We start from the raw sequence: 19377 nt of genomic DNA on the forward strand, positions 1-19377 counted from the left end.
AGCAGTGAGCACTGTCTGACTCTGGGATTGTCTCAGCAGTGAGCACTGTCTGACTCTGGGATTGTCTCAGCAGTGAGCACTGCAGAGATAGCCCCAGGGCCTGTGGAGTCCAACTCTGAGTCCAGCTTGCCAGTTCTGGAGCTCAGATTTCTGTTCCTTTCAGCTGCATCTGCTCAGATTTGGAATGAGTTTGGGGTTTGACTAGGATTTGTTTTGTTTGGAGGCATGGTAGCTCAGGCTAGCCTCAAATACCTCATCCTCCTACTTCAGCCTTTCGGGTGCTGGGGTTATAGGCATGCACCATTGTGCATGCGTTCTTCTCTAAGTGAAGGAATAGAGTCTAAAACTTCTGCCGTAGTCTTGGCCTGCCTCTCCAGCACTCTGACTGCTCCAGTTTTGTTTTGATGCCCAGGGAATCGCTGTGTGAAAGGGGACTCGCTCAGCCTGAAGGGAGAGACGGTCAATGACTGCCATGCAGAGATCATCTCCCGGAGGGGCTTCATCAGGTGAGCAAGAGGGTCACAGCCGTTCACTGTTGTGGGACGGGGCCCTTCTGGTTCCCAGTCCACTCACCTTGAAACCCCAGCAAATTGGCAGCCGTCCATGGGGCCTGTCATGTGCAGTCCCTTCTGTGACCTGACTGCATCTTCCCAAACAAAGTGACCCTTGCGTCCTCAAGCCTGAGGAATGAAGCAGCCTTTTCTCTCCATGTGAGAACCTGTGCTCAGGCTCTGCCCCTGCCGGCTTTCTTCTCAGGGTCTGCTGTAGTTGGTGAAGGACAGAGTCAGGGAGAAGCAGCAGCTAGCCCTGTAAGGTCTTGAGTCGGTGTATTCTGCCTGGAGTGAAATGCCAAAGTCTGCTAAGGAGAACTTCTCAGTCCCTCTTCTAGCCTTTCCTTACCTGAGTTCAAACCCAGGGCAGAGTGTGGAGGTGTGTTCTCTGCCCAGGCTCGAGCTGCCTCCTAGCCAGTTTTCTTTCGGTAGGTTTCTCTACAGTGAGCTCATGAAGTATAACCAACATACTGCCAAGAACAGCATATTTGAGCTTGCCAGGGGAGGAGAGAAGCTCCAGATAAAAAAGACAATTTCTTTTCATCTCTACATCAGGTTTGTACCCCTGGTTTGGATGTCCACATGTTCCTCTGTACCAATTCCTGACCTTGTACTGTAAGCCAGGTCTGCTCTGTGTCTGAGGTGCATACCCAGAGAGCAAAGTCGTTCCTGCCACCCAGTACCCATATAAGCATAAGAAAACATTCCTGGCTTTGATGACAAGTGGTCTCAGGACCTGTGAGTTGGAGGGAGATTGCTGGGGGAGTCTTAACTAATGCCATTGTTGGCAGCACGGCGCCATGTGGAGACGGAGCCCTCTTTGACAAATCCTGCAGCGACCGTGCTGTGGAAAGCGCAGACTCCCGCCATTACCCTGTCTTTGAAAATCCCAAGCAAGGCAAGCTTCGCACCAAGGTGGAGAACGGTAAGTGACAGGTGACCTCCTTTCTACTTCCACAGGCTCTGCGAGACTGCCAGTGGGCGGTGAGAGGGAGAGCAGGTTCTGTGCGGAAGCCTGAGGCCTGGGAGAGCCGGGCATCTCCAGGCTGCTTAGGAGCCGCTCTCTGTGTCTGACAATGGGGGTGTGCAGGACTGAAGAGGACTGACAGATGTGGGGTCCGCTAAGCTGGCATGTGTGTTGTCAGCATCCTCTCTTCTGTTACCCAGTGTCTCCTCACATCTTTCCTATCCCTTCACACTTCAGTGTCATCCAGATGGTCCTCAGATGTTAGTCAGGTCCCTTCCTCTCCCTGCAGCCCATGTTGTACTCCTAAGGAGTGAAGGTGTGTGTCCACGGAAACACATGAGCAGGCTTGCTCATGATGGCCTTAGTCACGATGGCTAGAGTGGAGCAAACACAGGTAGCCACACCCACATAAATGGGATCTGTCTGTCTGAGGGACTATTACCTGCCATAGGAAGGAAGAGCTGTTCTGAGAGCTGCCACAACGTGGGGCCTTGGCAACAAGAACATGTATCATGTGATTTCATGTCTGAAAGGGGCAGAGTAGACAGGTGCACAGACATAGAACATGAACTGGGAGTTGCCAGGCAAGGGACTTCCTAGTGTAAAAGACTTCTTTGTTTCTTTGTAAGGTGACATAATGCTCAAAAACTGGTTGTAATGATGGAACAAGCTTAAAAACACTTGTGTGTTTTAAATGGTGGATTGTGTGATATGGCATAGGAATTGTGGCTCCATACAACTGTTCCGAAACAAAGCCAAACCTTCCAGGTATGCAGCTACTCCCAACTCTGGAAGGCCAAAACTTCAGGATCAAACATTTGTACTTGGGTTAAAAAGCAAAATGGCCCAGTTGTAAAATGTCTGCTGTGTAGGCCACAAGGACTTGAGTTCCAGTATCAGAGCCCAGCCTTGGCAGTGCACACCTGGAGCCCTGCAGGAGGCTCGGAGGCAGGAGAATTTGGCCAAATGAGTGAGCTTCGTGTTCAGAGACCCTGCCTCAAAGAAAGGTGGAGATCAAAGAAAGGCAGCCAACATCAGCCTTTACATGTACACACTTGTATGTGTACTTGCATACACACAAAAATACACTATACTAACAGGTACACGTACACACCCCTGCTACATATACACACTAAATGGTCATATTAAAACTAGGGCTATGTCTCAGGGTTTCTATTGCTGCAATGAAACACCATGACCAAAAAACAAGTTGGGGAGGAAAGGGTTTATTTGGCTTAGACTTCCACCTCACTGTTCATCACTGAAGGAAGTTAGGGCAGGAACCTGGAGACAGGAGCTGATGCAGAGACCACGGAGGGTGCTGCTTACTGGCCTGCTTCTCATGCCTTGCTCAGCCCGCTTTCTTAGAGAACCCAGGACCTCCAGCCCAGGGATGGCACCACCCACAATAGGCTGGGCCCTCCCCCATTGATCACTGGATCTCATGGGGGCATTTCCTCAGCTGAGGCTCCTTCCTCTCTGATGACTCTAGCTGTGTCAAGTTGACATGCAAAGCCAGCCAGTATAGGCTAGGAGTGGACTTGAGTGGACTTGGTTCCCACAGGACCCCACACTCCTCCTCTCAGCCTGCTACTGCAGGTGCACTGTACCCCTTGCCGCCTCGGGGCCTTTGCTGTCTCTCTCTGCCACACGCCCTTGTGCTTAGCTTCCCTGACTCCTGTGCCCTCGCCATTTCTGTGCTGTCCTGGTCATAGCTCCTTCAAGTCTTCCGAGCATTGCAGAGTTTCTGCATACATGTCTGTTTGCTGGTCTTTTCCCTCTCCCTTTCTTCCCTTCCATCCCATAAACATAGCAAGAGGCAAAGTCTCGTTCTCCTAATCATGTGGTTTTCAGTACCAAGCATATAGTAGGGCACATAGTAGGTGCTATAAAATATAAGCAGCCAATGACCCATACCTTGGGCGCACACATAGTGTGCCAGGATATGGTTTGATCCAGTGGCCTTCATCAGTCCAACTCGAGTCTCTCATGCAGGGGAAGGCACAATTCCTGTGGAGTCCAGTGACATTGTTCCCACGTGGGATGGCATCCGACTTGGGGAAAGACTCCGTACCATGTCCTGTAGTGACAAAATTCTACGCTGGAATGTGCTGGGCCTGCAAGGGGCACTGTTGACTCACTTCCTTCAGCCTGTGTACCTGAAATCTGTAACACTAGGTAAGGGAGTTACTTTGGGAGCTGGAATCCTCCTGTCCTTGGACCAGATCCCAGCAAGCCATTTGTCCTGTGTTCCTATGGCTCCCTTCCCAAGTGAGCTGGGTTTTTCGCTTAAGAACAGGATCTAGGGCTGGAGAGATGGCTCAGAAGTTAAGAGCACAGATTGTTCTTCCAGGAGTCCTGAGTTCAATTCCCAGCAACCACATGGTGACATACAACTATCTATAATGAGATCTGGTGCCCTCTTCTGGTGTGCAGGCATACTTGCAGGCAGAACATTGTATACTTAATGAATAAATAAATCTTAAAAAAAAAAAAAAAGAACAGAATCTAAGTGCTCAGTCTACTGTGGCAGGGAAGGTGGGTGTGGGCAGCAAGCAAATGGAGGAAAGACATGCCAGACCCCATGGGTCCTGGGGTGCAGCGAGGCCCCTCAGAGCCTCGCTGTCCTCCTTCCCATCCTCTCCCAGTCCTCTGCCTTTCCTCCAGCCTAGGTATTTGATGTCCTGTGTGTCTTGTGTGGACATGTGGACACAGGCGTCTCACAGCAAAGGAGCTGCTTCTCCTCTCCCAGCTCCTTGTGTGCCTCTGCCTCTCAGCGCACTTTCTGCGGAGCCAGGTGTAAACTTGCTTTTGTTTTCACCCAGGTTACCTTTTCAGCCAAGGGCACCTGACCCGTGCCATCTGCTGCCGTGTTACCAGAGATGGGAATGCATTTGAGGACGGGCTCCGCTATCCCTTTATTGTCAACCACCCCAAGGTGCTCCAACCCCATTCTCTTTGCTCTTGACACATACCTCCTTATGCAAAGCGTTGTGGATGGGGAAGCCTTTGCTGGGGTCCCAAGAGCAAGCGCTTGCTCCCTTTGAGTGTCTGGGCTTCAGCTCTCAGTCCGAAGTGCAATCTGAACCATGGTGAAGTTAGTGCAGCTCTCCAAGGGAACGACCAGGGTCTCACACTCCTTACCCAGCAGTCTTGCCGCCCTGCCCCCAAACCTTTGTTCTGAAAGGGTTCCCTTTCTCCCATCACTCCATGGGTTCCTAGGTCGGCCGAGTCAGCGTGTATGACTCCAAAAGGCAGTCTGGAAAGACCAAGGAGACAAGTGTCAACTGGTGCTTGGCCGATGGCTACGACCTGGAGATCCTGGATGGCACCAGAGGCACTGTGGATGGGTAAGGAGGCAAGGCACGGGAGAGGCCTACCAGGCTTGCTGCCTCTCCCAAGGGCATGCCCCTGCCTGCCGCTCGGGAGTTCAGGGACGTCCATCTTCTGCAGAATTCACACCTTAGCCCTCACCTCACCTGCTTCTAGATGAATGACCAATGCCTTTGTTTCCCCAGGCCAGGGAAGGAGTTGTCTCGGGTGTCCAAGAAGAACATTTTCCTTCAGTTTAAGAAGCTGTGCTCCTTCCGTGCCCGGAGAGATCTACTGCAGCTCTCCTACGGAGAGGCCAAGAAAGCTGCCCGAGACTACGAGTTAGCCAAGAACTACTTCAAGAAAAGCCTGCGGGACATGGGCTATGGGAACTGGATCAGCAAACCCCAGGAGGAAAAGAACTTTTATCTCTGTCCAGTGCCCAATGACTGACAGTGGGGCATGTTTCCCACAGGGTCAGAGGGAGTCTGTGGCATTCCTCATCACATTGGGCCAGAGTTTGGGGGCTTTTGTTTTTCTTAAACCCTACCCTCCCCCCTTATTTTCAATGGAGGAACCATGATAGATGGTACCAAGACCTTTGGTTCCCATTTATCCCACTCGCTTTGGGATTTCGAGGTGGGGTCTGGCCAAACCTCCCCGCACCCTTTTCCCAAGCAAAAAGTCAGAGGTTCAAAGCAGAGGGGCACTTGTTCCCCGTGTGGCATAGCCAGTCCCTGATTCCCCGCACCTGGTCCCTCCAGTTTAGTTTTGTGGAGTTGTATCTCCTTTTTGTTTGCTACACTGACCTCTTGTGGATTTGATTACATTCCCATCAGTTCTCTGTAAATCATGTCGGGGACTCATGATGGCACCTCTGTAGACCTGTAGGCCCCTAGTCTTCCCTCCCAGAATTCCTTCCCGTGATGAGGTTTCTCCTTCCCACCCCAGAGGGGGAAGAGTTACATAAAGGATTGATGACATGTTTACAAGAACAGGAGCTGAAAACTGATCAGGGGTTGTAGGGCAATGGGAATGTGGTAGAATGGTTGGGACAGGCAGCCCTGCCCAACAACAGGCTGTGCTGGCCAGCCAGGGAACTTGCTTCCTGGGCACGGGAAAGTTGAGAACCAGATGTGGAACTGAGAAGGTGCCCAAGCCAAGCCGGTGCCCCAGTGGGGGCCCACAGAGCCCTAGCCAGGGTACAGCAGCATTCCTTGGAATGTAGCCACACTCCTGTCTGCCCTCTGTAAAGCGTTCCCAGAGTCTGGCTCTGTCCACATGGAGTATCTGTGTGAAGAGCTGAGGACAAGTCACGGTCATCTTTGTCCGGACCGAGAAGGGATGAATGCAAAGCATCCTGGTCCACTTGGGATTCTTCTCATAGCACTGTTATCAGCAGAAGTTGACAAAGCCTTGCATAAAATGAATGTTTCTAGAAGGCCAGAGATACTGATTCTGGACTGCATTACAGACTTGAGAGACAAATATATTTTTTCATTAGTGAATGTACTTTCATTTTACCAGATGGCTTCAGAAGCTGATTCATGGGCGGGCGCAGGGCACCGCGATCTCCTGACCTGCCCCGCCCCTTTGGGAATCTTGATATATATATATATGTACCACAGTGTTGAAGGTGACAGGGCACACTAGCCCCCCACTCTGGGGTGGGTTCCTCTGACTCCTCCTCCCCCTAACACTGAATTGTGGGTGTGTAAGAGCCTTAGCCTCTGTACAGAGTCTGGCTCTAGCACCAAGTCAGCCAGACAGCTAGACCCCGCTCCATTCTGCTCCACAGGACCAAACCCATGCCTTTCCTCTGAATGGCGTGGCTCTGTCTAGGAATAGCTGTATCAGCGGTTTCCTGCACTCCCTTGCTCACCCTCAGTGCTGGCTCCCACATCCTCTGGCCCACTGCCAGCAGCAACCATATCATATTCACACTTTGATTCTAATGGCTGCTGTCTCAACCTATGATCAGACCTGTGTCTTAGCAATACACTGGGGATGTATTGTTTGCACAACACCAAATTATCCTATGGAACTGCTAGTATCTGCAGTGGTGTGTGTTGTCAGCCGTGGCATGTTACACCCGACACCTGCATCTGACTGAGGCAGAGCGGCCAGGGACTTTTCTCCATTGATTCCTTTGGTCCCTCTGGTCCTTCCCGGGTATTCATTTAAAGCAGCAGATAGATCCACTTCAGCAGCTTCTTCCTCAGCCAGGCACGCGGGCTCTCCAGTCCAGAGCCCCACCCTTACCCTCAGACCCTGCCTAGCAAACTGTGGTTCCCGGTTTCCGCAGCTGTTCCTATGGGCCTGCTGAAGTGAACCACTGGCACACACCCTGCCTCTGGGCCCCTGGTCAGAGGGGCAGAGCTACCACCACGTTTTCTTCACTTTTGTGTGTGACCTTCATTTTAAGAAACGGCCTTCCCTCCTCCTCCTCGCTGCTTCTTACTGATTTCCGTAGTTGACTTGTCTGAGCTGTGACTGTCCTGCATTCTTTGAATAATCACGTGTAAGAATTGTCAATGCCTGAAACTATTTCCTGTACTCAAATTGAAGGGATTTTTGCTGGCCTTGGGGTTTTGGCAGTGACTCCAAGACAGAATGGAGAAGGGCCCAGGCCTAGCCTTGGTGCTGTGACGGATGCAGTCCTTCTTGTGTCCCTTAACAGATTGCAGTATACATTCCTCAGAAATAAACCCACTGAAGCAACAGGACTCTTAGTTTCATGGCTTGGTTGCTTGGGGGAGGTGAGTTTGGGGACAGACCTATGACACTAAAATCTCCAGCCACAGCCACAGCTGATTTGCGGTTCCCACTTTTCTACAGCCTGACTGGGTGTCAGTGTGGTGAGTCAATGGGCTGGGCGCTCCAACCCTACCACCCTTTTCCCTGCTCACAGCTCCTCTCCCCATCTGAGCCCTCCTCTCATCTCTTTTTCACAGGGGGCTTATATAGGCTCTCAAAGCCCCGATGGAGGGTCAACGCTGCAGACCACAAGTCACTGCTCCTGGGGCTCACCTCCTTCCCCCTACAAGCGCTCAGCCTTTCCTGTGCTTGTATGTGCCATTTGGAAGGGAGTTAGAGCTGGGAACCGGGGTGGCCTTGAGTGCATCTTCTCACTTTGTGGATGGCATCCAAAGTCTCCCTCTTAAATGTCAAGGAAACTCCTCTCTTTCTACACAGTCACTCTCTCCAGAATTCCTGCATGACCCATCTTTGGCCCTTCAACAGTGATACCATACCCAAGGACATTGAGTGAAAGACGATGGGCCAACCGAGGTCATAACACTTTAGATCAGAACTTTATGTGGTATCGTTTATCACCTGTTTCAATGCAGGACTCGGGGAATTGAGCAGTTTTAAAGGCAGTTCGGGGTGACAGCTTCTGCTGTCCTAGAGTCTCAAATGTCTGTCCTCAGCCACTGGGCCCGCCTCCAGGGAAATGGAGTATTCCAGTCTCTGAAGATGTAGCTCAGGGTGCAGTACTGCTTGGCATACCCAGGATCCCTGGCTCCCAGCCTTGAAGGTAGGAAACAGTTTTCTGAAGGCTAAGCTGAAGGCAGAGAGGCCAGCCACAGTTTCACTCTGATCCCAGGATTTGGGCAGAGGTGAAGAGCCAGACTGCCGGGGGGGGGGGGGGGGAGGGGGGGGGGGGGGGGGAGAGGGGTGGGGGGGGGGGGGGGGCAGCCAGCCAGGGCTGGAGAGGACGCCCAAGCCCATCCTACCCCCTGCTTCCTTACAGGGTCTTCCCCAGAGGGCCCCTTGGCTCAGCCTCCAGGCCATTTCTTTTGCTTCTGGTAAATGGGACAGATAACACTGGCTGGCAGGATGTGCTGCCACTCCCGTCTGTTCTGGCTTTTCAGTGCCTCGCCCCGAGTGGGGTTTCTCTAGTGTTCTCCCCTTCTCTTGTGTCAGTCTTGTCTGTAAGGGTTAGCGCCCTTCTCCCCAAACAGAACAAAGTAACAAGGCAATATTTAAAAACAATTTTAAGAGGAATGAGTCCAGCTACAGGGGTGGGCAGCAGGAGTGGGGACGGTAGGTTTAGGGAAAGTGATGTGGACCACTGCACATACTCTGAGAGTGGAGACAGGGGCATGCCAAGATGGCATAGAGATGAGTGTACTGGATGCGGGTGGGTGAGGAACCTGCCAGTTCCCAAAGTTTTAGTCCTTTGGGAAGCACATGACCAGCACACTGACCGACTTCTTAGACATGATGGGATAATTACTACAAAGTGACCGTTGTTCTGTCCAGTTAGGTTTGGTGAGTGGGAAGCTGGCCAACGTAAGAGGGACTCAACAGCCATTTCTGCCTGGAAGCAGAGGGTGACAATAGACAGGGACCGTGTCACTCTGCTTAGGGGACAGTTCAGGCAGCTCTAAAGGCCTTGGCTTTCCTCCCCAGGAGGCCAAGGTGATTGGCAGGGAGCAGGTACCAGGCTCTCTGAAGACATGTTCTGCTGCTGCTCCTGCTCTCTCTGGAGCTTGCTTCCCTCAGGACTGTCAAAGGAGCATAGGTACAGTGCCCAATCCCTCATTGTTCTTGTTCCTTACAAGGAAGTCCTTCTTTTCCATTTAATCTCCAACCCAAAAACAACAACAACAAAAGAAAACTCTGGAGGGTCCTGTGTTCTGTTTGTTTTGGCTTTCCTCACCCTTGGCACCAGCTGCTCCAGACTGGCAGGTCTCCACAGTGGCAGGGAGTCTATGGGCCATGTTTCCAGGCCAAGGTGGTCGCCAGCTTGCTGGAGCCTGGTCACTGATGGGAATCCCCAACTCCGTTCTTCACTGCCACTCCTAGGCCACCCTGTCCCAGATTCCCATGCAGGCTCAACAAACCAGTTACCTGATTCTCTTCAGAGACAGCTTCATGGAGGAGGCAAGGAGTCTCCCAGGGTAGAGACAGAAAGCCACAAAGTGGCAGGGACTGAGTTTCCCCCAAAGCCTCCTAGTATCTTTTAGGGCTCACATTGCTCTGACACATGATGGCCTCTTACCTCCCCTCCCTTGTTGCGGTCTCTTCTTCAAAAGATTACACCCAATGGGAGGGACAGCATTTCCTCAGGATCCTTTTCCCACACAGGTCCTTCCCACCCATCACAGCCCTGCCAACCTCGGTTCCCACTGTACAGATGCTGAAAGCAAGTTCTAAGATGGGCACTGTTTGCCTGATATGTTCAACAATACACAGAGAAGCGTCGGACAAACTGTTCACTGACCTTGCCGGCCCTGGCGTCTAATTTCCTCAACAGCCAGTTACAGGAGGTAGTTGACAGCCAGTTACTTTAGTCAAGGTGGGCACAGCAGCAGCTGGTGGGGTCTCTGAGCCTGGAGCCTGCAGTGGTTCTGCCCTCCAGAGGGCTGGAAGTTTGGAGAGGGAGGCCTTCTATAGGCAATTTCTTGTTCTAGTAAGAGGAGGTCCCTCCTGCCACCAAACAGAGATGCCCAGGAGCGCCCCTGATGGCTGGGAAGTATTCCGAGGGGCCGTTCACTTCACAGTGTTCTTGTGTCTGTCCAGCAGTCTGTGGCCTTGGAGCTGGGCTCTGGAGAGTCTAAGCTGAAGCTCCCCGGGAAGCTCTCAGAAGGACCGCCTGAAACTGCGATCCTTCCAGACCAGCTGCTGTCCACATAAGAGGCCGGGTGCCAACTATTGGCCCACACTCCCCCACATCTATCTCAGCGGTCTCCACTGTCAGCCTGGCTGGAGGATCTGAGCCCCTCTTCTCACCTCCTCTTCTCCCATGACTTGGAGGCCATAGATAACTCTGTCCCTTTCTTGGCCCCTCCTCCTCTGACTTCTACTTACCATCCTTAGCTCCCACCATTGTCACTACTGCCTGGACTAGCTCAGGAGGGGAAGGAGAGCAGCTGGCACAGCCTCCAGGCTGCAGGGCTACGTGAGTGGGTGTGTGAAACAGGTCTTCAGAGGAGTGGGGATGGAGCCATCTTCCACCCAGTACTATTGAACCCCAGGGGACACGGGGAGGAGCTGCAGACGAGTGAGGCCTCACTTGGAGCTGGGAGCTGAGTGGTCAGGGTGGAGGAAGGTAGTGGCAGTATAGTTCTGGAAGAGAGGCTGCAGGAACATGCCGATGGTGCCAAAGACACAGACAAAGACAAAGATCCAGAGGAACAGGCGGTCGATCACCATGGCAACATATTTCCAGTCCTCCCTCACCTGGATGGAGGAGATATAAGTGGCTCAGATACTAGTCCCATGATGTGTGGGATGGGGTAGAAAAGTCCCTTCCACTCATGTACACACCCCACCCCTTTTCCTCAGCGAGCCCCGATCTTGCCTGCTCTAAAGCTTCTAGTGCCTCCACAGCCCCCAGGGCCCATCTAAACCCACCCATCATGCATAGGAGCCTATTTTCCCTTGCCTCCCACACTCCAAAACTCAGGGTTAGTGAGAACTCCAACATGTCTTCCTGGTTCTCTCACTTCCTTAAACAAACCAAGAACAACAACAACAAAACCCTGCCAAACACCTACTCATATTTCAAAGCCCTAATCAAATATAATCTTTATGAAGGCTTCCCTGATCCTTTTGTTCCCTTGGCACTGGGTTATATATTGCCGACGTAATGCTTAGACTATGCCATACTGCATCTGTATGGTTAGCCCTCCACCAAACTGCAAACTCCTACATTAAAGGGACCCTGATAGCATCTAGGACAGAAGTCAGTAACTGGGAACTACGGGCCCTGAAGCTCTATTTTCATAATAGTTGGGGCACCCCATCCTGTACTGATGTCCAGAAGGTGAGAATGGAGCCCAGGTAGGAAAAAAAAAATCAGTCAGAAAGCTAATAATAGCCCATGGGGGTTGGGAACCAACTACATGGTCACAGAAAAGCCAGTCTCTCCTCCAGACATGTTCCTCTGGGGCCCAGCAGCTCACAGGATGGGGGGAAGACAGCTGTGCACCTCCATGTGGCTGGCACAATAGCATCCTGAGAGGCACTGGGACACAGGGACAGGCCACATCCCCAGCCCTGAAGCTGAGTCATTCAAGAGAGTGTCCCTGTTCTTAAGGAGAGACACACTGGAGTGTTTGGGGTAATAGGTCATATACAGGTTTACTCTTAAATAACAAAGCAAAAATTAATGACAGTAATAGGTTTTTGTCTTTAAAAAAAGGTGGTTTAATATTGTCAGCTTGATGAGATTTTGAATCACCATGGAAACAAACCTGGGCAAGTCTATGGAAAGTTTTCTAGATTGGGTTAATTGAGGCAGACAGCACTATTCTATGGGTTAGGGTCCCAGACAGAAAAAAGAAAAAAGGAAAAGGTTAGTTGCGGATCAGTGTTCACCTCCCTCTGCTTCTTGACTGTAGGCTCAGTAGGACCTCGGGCTATAAGCCCAAACAATCCTTGCTTTCCTGAAGCCGCTTTTGTGGGAAATTCCATCACAGCTGTGAGAAACAGTAACTAATACAAAGGTTGTTCAGGGTGGAGCAGAAGCAAAAGCTCGAGGGCAGGAAAGAGCTTGGCTTGCTTGAGACAACTGAGTGATAGGTCAGCCAGAGGGCCAGGCAAAGGGGTAGTGTCAAGAGCCTAGGACAGGGGTTATTTAACTGCAGCACTGTAAGCTGAATCAGGGAGGCAATTCCGGTCCACACAGAGCTGAAGTTGACCAGGGTGTTCGCCTTAGGGTGGCAGAGCACTAAAGTGGGGAATCATTCTGGAGGTGGGCAGTGGTGGTGCACGCCTTTAATCCCAGAGGCAGGAGGATCTCTGTGAGTTCGAGGCCAGCCTGGTCTACAAGAGCTAGTTCCAGGACAGGCTCCAAAGCCACAGAGAAACCCTGTCTCGAAAAAAAAAAACAACAACAAAAAAAAAGCTACAGAGAAACCCTGTCTCGAAAAACAAACAAACGAGAGAGAGAGAGAGAGAGAGAGAGAGAGAGAGAGAGAGAGAGAGAGAGAGAGAGAAAGTAGGGGTGGTTGGGGTATAGACCAAGCACTCGGTTTTGGATGTGCTGAGTTTTAGATCCCTCTGAGGCATCCAAGTAGGTCACTGCCTGCTCAGCACCTGGCTTGGAATGGAGGCTACATGGTAGACTGCGGCAGTGGTGGAGCCGGAGATCCAGCAGCAGCTGAGCCTGCACCCTAGTGTCTCCCTGTTGGCCTCAGCGGTCTCATCGTGGTCTCAGCCCCTCTGCCTTCCTCTGAGCTATGAAATGCTCCGTCTCATGCTTTCCTGCCGTGCAGAGGAAAAGATGTCTGAACTCGACTCCCAACAAAAACCACAGTGCCTGTCCTTTCTCCTTCACCAGGAATGGCAGAATCCTAGAGGAAACCTTGATGGTCACTATAGCAACAACTGAGCCTTGGTTTAAAACTAGTCAGGTACCTAAACACTGATCTCAGAGAAGGCCAGATGGTCCCCAAAATGGGTGGTAGGAAGTCAACCCATTGCATCTTCCCCCAACTCCTGGATTAGTCTCAAGGAATCTCCTTCTAGGAAGATTGGGGGGAGGGGCAGCCAGAAACTGGATGTGCAAAATGGGTCTAGGGAGCCCATGCCTCTATCCACCCCATCTCTATAAGTATTAGCCTCTTTTCAAGGCCCGACAGTAGAAATGGGATATTTATTTGAAATTCTGCTCTGTCCACCAGAATCAACCCCATGGACCCTCTAAACTTCCCTTTCCCTGTCTGTCATCATCACTGTCTTCATCTGCCTACTCTGTGGCCCACAAGGACGCATCTCCATTTGCACTAAGAGTAACACACTAACAACTTTATGTGCTCATGTGTCCTACAGGGAAAAACTCAGTGACACCCTCAAGCCCAAAAGAACTTCCCCCTGCCCTAAGATTCCTGGATACCTCCCTCACCACACTGATGACATCCCAGCCGATGCATCTCACCCTGAGTACTATTCCTCGGGGAACCACAAGGTCATCATCTGTGTGGTGCAGACTCCAGTGCAGGCAAGTGAGTCTGCTAGCCTACCCTGCAGAGTCCGCCTTGCTCATGTTGCCTCTCCCCTGTACCTTGGCTTTGGGACTCTAAGCAACACCTACTTCCCGCACATAGGGGCCCTTGCTCCTAGCACACTTATATTACACTTCATACTCACGCTCTGGTCGTCATCCTCACTTCGCATGTGGTCTGCAATGAAGCGTACACCGTCCACTGCCTCTCGGAGGCCGCAGCTGCAAGGCCCTGCCGAGTGCCCCGGGCCAGCTGCAGGCGTGGGCTCAGCCCCAAAAGCCCCAGCCAAGCCCTTCACTGACGTGGGGTTGACAAAGCAGGTGCATGGGTCAGCGGCAGGGCCCTCACGGAAGAAGACAGCGCCTGCATCTTCTCGTTCCCGCTGGCGCCTCCTCAGGCGCAGGCGCTGACGGGCACAGCGGTGGCGTGGCTGCTGCAGGAAGAGCAGGGTGGGCAACTTCTCCAGGAAGATCACCTTGACCCAGGGAGCCATGGTGTGCGTGGTGGGCGAGCGGTGGTGTACATTGAGCACACACACGCTAGTGACGATGGAGAAGGTGACAAGCACCATGGTGAACATGAGGTACTTTCCCACCAGCGGAACATCGAGGGAGGTGGGAGGCACAATCTTGGAGATGAGCAGCAGGAATACCGTGAGCGCCAGCAGCACAGAGATGCAAAGTGTCATCTTCTCACCACAGTCCGAGGGCAAGTAGAAGACCAGGATGGCCAGCGAGGTGATGAGCACGCAGGGGATGATGAGGTTGATTGTGTAGAAGAGCGGCTTGCGACGAATGATGAAGTCATAGGTGATGTCCACATAGGTGGAGTCGTCTGGGTTCTCGTTGCGCCGGCCTGGCAGCGCAATGATGTCCCACTCCCCACTGGGTGTGAAGTCATCCAGGCTGGCCACGTCACTTTTGAGGACCAGGTCGATCTCTGTGCGGTCGTAGGTCCATGAGCGGAACTTCATCGTGCAATTCTGCTGGTCAAACGGGAAGTGCTTCACCTCAATCTTGCACGCACTTTTGTAGATGGCAGGCGGTAGCCAAAAGATGCTGCCATCATAGGAGACCACAGCATTGGAGTAGAAGGACACCTCGTACATGCCGTCAGCACTGCCAAGGAATGGGGCAGTCAGCCCTGGCTTGAGGGTCTCCATCCCACTCATCAACCCAGCAAGGAGGACCTAGGCTAGCTGTGACCCTCTAATACAGATAGGATGCAGGAATGGGGCTTGAGATGGGAGCTGCACAGGCTGGTGGTAAGAACAGGTGTTCTGTTCAGGAGGCATGCATAGCCTCAGGGGTAGAAGAGGATGATGGGGGTGGGATGCATCTGCTACTTGTCCCGAATGTGTAAGCTGAATATGAGGGTAAAGAGGTGGGGAAGCCAGAGAGGTCTGAGCAAGAAACCCCAGCAATGAAGAGGTATGGGCGCAGTCCCATCAGTTAAGGGAGTTGTGTGCCGTCAAGGTAAGAAGACTCATTGAAGGGAACAGAACAGAATCTAGGTGAAACGAGGACCCTACGTTCTTTGTCACCACCACACAGGCTTCCAGAAGTGCCCACTCTTGAATCAACTTAGGCACTGAGAACTGTCAGTCATCACTTTCCCTACCCACGCTCCAAATACCAGCAACCTAAGTAGCTAGGAGAGGCTGATCAAGTCGCCATGGCTGCCCACACTGCATTCCACTAGTTGGGTCTGTTTGTGTGGATAATGCCTGTCTACAACCTGCCGGGGAAAGCCCCTGCTTCTCACAATACCTTCCTTTGGAGCCCCTCCCCCATGAGCTCAGTCCCTCCCGAGCACACCTCTGGTCTTTCCTAACCTTCCTATCACTCCAGGGTCACCTACTTGTTGTATAGGACCACATCTGGGAGCCAGATGTGTTTGGAAGGGAGCCGGACTTTCTTCATATTGTCAAAGTCCTCAGGTTTCCAGGTGAGGCGATAATCTTCCCACTCCTGGAAAAGAGAGAGAGCAAGGTACTACCAGCCTCTAGCCCGAAAGGGGACCCAGATCCAAATAAAGGTACAAAAGAGAACTCATATGGCTTGTGGAAAACTTCAAGTTAGTCTTCTCTCCACAGCGACTTCTCTGCCCAGACATAGGTCATGTGATGATGCTTCTCCATGTGGTTTGCCAGCTGAGCCAGGGTACTAGACTTTATATTTCACAGATGTGAAAATGAGTCTTGGGCGTGTTTCATGTGTTTAAATCAGAGTTGAACAGGGATGATTGTGAAAACCTGTAATCCCAGCAACAGCAAGGCAGAGACAGGCAGACATCTCTGTGAGTTCAAGACCACCCTGATCCACATATTGAGTTCTAGGTCAGTCAGAGTTACACAGTGAGAGCAGATTCTGAATCAATTACAGTGCTGGTGAGTAGCCCAGACAAAGGATTCAAACCCAACTATTCAGGACTCCTCGCTGCCGGAGATGGAAAGAGAGAAAGGAGGAGAGGATGTGGGTAGGAAAGACCACTGACCTGGGTCAGCCAGACATTGGTGGTCATGATCTGCTCCCGTTCATGCTGCAGGGAAACAAGGTAGCTGCTGAAAAGGTCCCCAGACCTCAGACCTTCCTCAGCCCTTTTAGGGTCCCGCAGCCACCACCACCTTAGAAGCGCCAGGAGCAAAGGCAGGAGCAAACCCTTTCTGGCTGAGCTGACCTGTAGCTGGACAGAGAGTTGGAGAGCCACACTCACCACACTGATAAGCTGGGCCAGGGACACCATGAGCTGAACAGTGACCAGCTCCGAGCCGTTCGTGGCTGGACGGATCAGCTTGTTGTAGCGGGAGGGATCCAGGAGGTGCTCCACTAGCCGCTCCTCTGTGTCGGTAGCCAAAACCTCTGGGTAAGGCAGGGCAGGAAGCGAGTAAGCAGAAGGGTTCACAAAGGTCCTCTTACCCAGGGAGCGGGGTGACTGATCAACTTCCTCAGCCTAGAAGTTATAGCCTCTTCACAGCCCTGTGCTTAAGGATACTGCAAAATGTTCAAATAAGCCACAGGACCATAGAAGCCCCAGGTTGACTTTCATAGATAAGTCCTTCTCCGAGCTCATTCACCTCTAGACTGCAAGGATTAATGGGGACCTGTTTTCCCCAGAAGGTTTCAGAGGGACAAGCCTCTGAGGTTTGAGATCTCTGCCTCCATGGGTTGGGGCAGAATAGTAGGGTTGCCTGAACTGTGGGCACAGGTACCCACCCCGTGTTGTCATGCAGGTGTGGAGAGTTTGTTCTATTGTGCATTGCCTTGTACTGGCCCCTCTCCTCATGCCTCTCTTTCTGTGACCTTCTGATCACCCACAGAGTGCCTCCCTTGTCCTTAGTCTGGCATTTTCTACTCTTCCAAGTCTCCTGTCCCAGGTGGGAAGTCACAGTTCTCCCCTTCGTGCCCTGTAGGATGACCCAAATCAGGACCCCAATGAGGGGAATGGGAAATGATGGGGAGCCAGGAGGAAGGCATTAACCCGGGTCATAAAAAAGTCAAAGGGATCAAGTCTCTTGTCATCTCAGAATCCTCTCCTTCCTTCCTTCCTTCCTTCCTTCCTTCCTTCCTTCCTTCCTTCCTTCCTTCCTCTTTGTGCTTGCAATGGCCAGGTTTCAACCTCTCCTTGGCCTCTCGCCTGCGCCTGTGCCTGAGTCTTCCTCCCAGATCAGTCTTCCAGATGCTCCCTGCCGACCCTGGAGTCACTCCCCATCCCCCAGCAGGCTCCTCCACCTCTAGACTGGAATTCCTCGTTTTGCCTTTGTCCTGGCAGAGGTGGCAGAACTCGGCGTCCTGAGCCACTAGCCGAGGCAGGGGAGCCTGGCCGCCAGTTCTTACCTGAACACAGCCAGAGAAGGCCGAAGCTGAGCAGCAGCGCCATAAAGCTGGAGCGCCGGGCCATGCGGCCAGTATAGCGCGGCTTCGCCGCAGACACTAGGGGCTGCAGACGGAGCGCTGTCCGCGGTGCTGAAGCCACGCAGCCGCCGAATTCCGGGTGGGGCTCTCGGCTCCAGGACTGAACGGTTCCTAGAACGCGAGGACCCGGCTTCTCGCTGGTGCCGGTTCCGGCGGCTCTTCCAGGGAACACAACTGGGACTGCGAGGGGAGGAGTCTCCGCCCCGGAGGCGGAAGAGCGGGATCTCAGTGGAAAAAAAGGTGGTCCCTGAGTGGGATGCTCTTTGGCTGGGCCTGCCTAGGAGGGGTGCGTGTGAGGAGAAGGCGACCCTCTCTCTGCTCAGTGGACAAGTTCAAATGCCCCGAAGTTGGGGCAGGACTTGGCAAGGTTTGAGTAGGGCTGGGAGGGAGCGAGAGTGGGTGGGAGACAAGTAGGTCAGGCTCTCGTAGGACGCGGGGTGGGTTGGGGTTGTTTCTAAGGTTACTGTCCTTTATGTTCTGCTCTTCAGGAAAGCAAAGGATGAGAAGGAGAATATGCATGTTAGGACCTGGGACAAAGAAGCAGGGAACAGGAGGCTGGCTAGTTTAAAAAAGCAAATTGCTTTGGAGTTTTGGAATAGAGTCCCTTCACCTGTCCCTTTCTCTGCTTCCATAAGTTCCTATAAGGCCAAGATCTTGCCAACCTTCGGGGGGAATCTAAGCTAGAAAGGTCTAGACCTCCTGAAAAGAAGGTAGCCTTGAAGGTTCTGACGTATGGATAAGCGGCCAATATCAATGGTCCCTTCCACTGCAGTCGTCTTCTGTGTTTGGGGAGATCAGGGGACCATTTCACAGAGAAAAGAATGGAGCAAGCACAAAGGAGAGCAAAGATGAGAGCAATGTCAAAACTCAATGACATCTTTGATCTTGAAAGCCCTGAACTTTTAGCTACTGAGCCCTTTTTTCTTAGCAGATCACTGGTCACTTTCAACCAAAAGGACTCCTGTCTGAAGCAAACTTAGCAGGCAGCAAGGCTCCTTTCATTCCATCAGCGCCTGCTCCCCAGACTCACCTGAGCACACCGTCCTCCACTCCACACTCAGCTAGTGGCAATGTCTTCAAGATCCTTGGATATTTTACCCCTCCCAGCCCTTGGCCTTTTAAACATAGAGTTCTCTTCAGCTCTTTTCTCACCCGCTGCCCCAACTGCTTCTACTTAAACTTGAGTGTTCACAGGAATTTCAGTTCCTCAGGGAAACTGTGACTAGGATTGAGTTAGGTACCTTGTTGGGCTTTCTCATAATGGAATCCTACAGCAGCACTGCCTTTCCAACTAGAGTAGGAACTAGCATAGGGCCTGGCTTAAGATGAGGGCTTAGCCGGAAAATGATAATGCATGACAGACATGTTTTATTGTGTATGGGAAATTCCTGCTATAAATTCAGGCAGAAGCAACTTAACAAGTGCTCGGATTTGGGGAGTCCAGGAGTTAGTGATGCAGCTTGGTGAAGGAGTGCTCACCTAGCGTGTGCATAGCCTTGAATTCAATCCCCAGCATAGGAAGAAAAGGGTATGGGGAAGACTTTGAAGGGCAAAGTCAGGAAAGTGCAGTAGAAGCAGCAAGGTGTTGGGGAGGGAGAACATCCACAGTGCGTGTGGAGGTGGGCTTAGATCTACGTCACAGTGCGTGTGGAGGTGGGCTTAGATCTACGTCACAG

General features: G+C 52.1%; 2 protein-coding genes across 3 annotated transcripts in view; one reads left to right on the plus strand and one right to left on the minus strand.

Moving 5' to 3' along the window:
• Positions 1 to 7556, plus strand: part of Adar (adenosine deaminase, RNA specific) — a 23052-nt gene extending 15496 nt beyond the window's left edge. The window contains exons 9-15 of the mRNA XM_026789226.1: positions 413 to 506; positions 984 to 1106; positions 1343 to 1476; positions 3514 to 3696; positions 4344 to 4456; positions 4741 to 4868; positions 5037 to 7556. Coding sequence (XP_026645027.1) covers positions 413 to 506; positions 984 to 1106; positions 1343 to 1476; positions 3514 to 3696; positions 4344 to 4456; positions 4741 to 4868; positions 5037 to 5283 — 1022 coding nt within the window. The 3' untranslated portion in view covers positions 5284 to 7556. The remainder of the gene's footprint in view (positions 1 to 412; positions 507 to 983; positions 1107 to 1342; positions 1477 to 3513; positions 3697 to 4343; positions 4457 to 4740; positions 4869 to 5036) is intronic.
• Positions 7557 to 8811: 1255 nt separating this feature from the next.
• Positions 8812 to 18080, minus strand: Chrnb2 (cholinergic receptor nicotinic beta 2 subunit). 2 transcript variants are annotated; one of them, XM_005367194.3, is made up of 6 exons: positions 17624 to 18077; positions 16503 to 16648; positions 16284 to 16328; positions 15648 to 15757; positions 13933 to 14905; positions 8812 to 11019 (listed from the first exon to the last, which is right to left on the minus strand). In XM_005367194.3, the coding sequence occupies exons 1-6, from the start codon at positions 17685 to 17687 to the stop codon at positions 10849 to 10851; spliced, it is 1509 nt and encodes a 502-aa protein (XP_005367251.1). In that variant the 5' UTR covers positions 17688 to 18077; the 3' UTR covers positions 8812 to 10848. The 2 variants fall into 2 exon arrangements, with proteins under 2 accessions (XP_005367251.1, XP_013209273.1); XM_013353819.2 differs by lacking the exon at positions 8812 to 11019 and adding an exon at positions 12749 to 13047 and having other exon boundaries at positions 17624 to 18080.
• Positions 18081 to 19377: the final 1297 nt, after the last annotated feature.

This window comes from Microtus ochrogaster, unplaced genomic scaffold, assembly GCF_000317375.1.
Source record: "Microtus ochrogaster isolate Prairie Vole_2 unplaced genomic scaffold, MicOch1.0 UNK16, whole genome shotgun sequence".
Classification (NCBI taxonomy): domain Eukaryota; kingdom Metazoa; phylum Chordata; class Mammalia; order Rodentia; family Cricetidae; genus Microtus; species Microtus ochrogaster.

Excerpts from the sequence above, each read along its gene's own strand:
- Chrnb2 (XM_005367194.3), bottom strand. The coding sequence starts at position 17,687 with ATGGCCCGGCGCTCCAGCTTTATGGCGCTGCTGCTCAGCTTCGGCCTT. Across the intron at positions 16,649-17,623 it reads CCTTCTCTGGCTGTGTTCAG|AGGTTTTGGCTACCGACACA; the intron begins GTAAGAACTGGC and ends TGCCTTACCCAG. Across the intron at positions 15,758-16,283 it reads CCAATGTCTGGCTGACCCAG|GAGTGGGAAGATTATCGCCT; the intron begins GTCAGTGGTCTT and ends TCTCTTTTCCAG.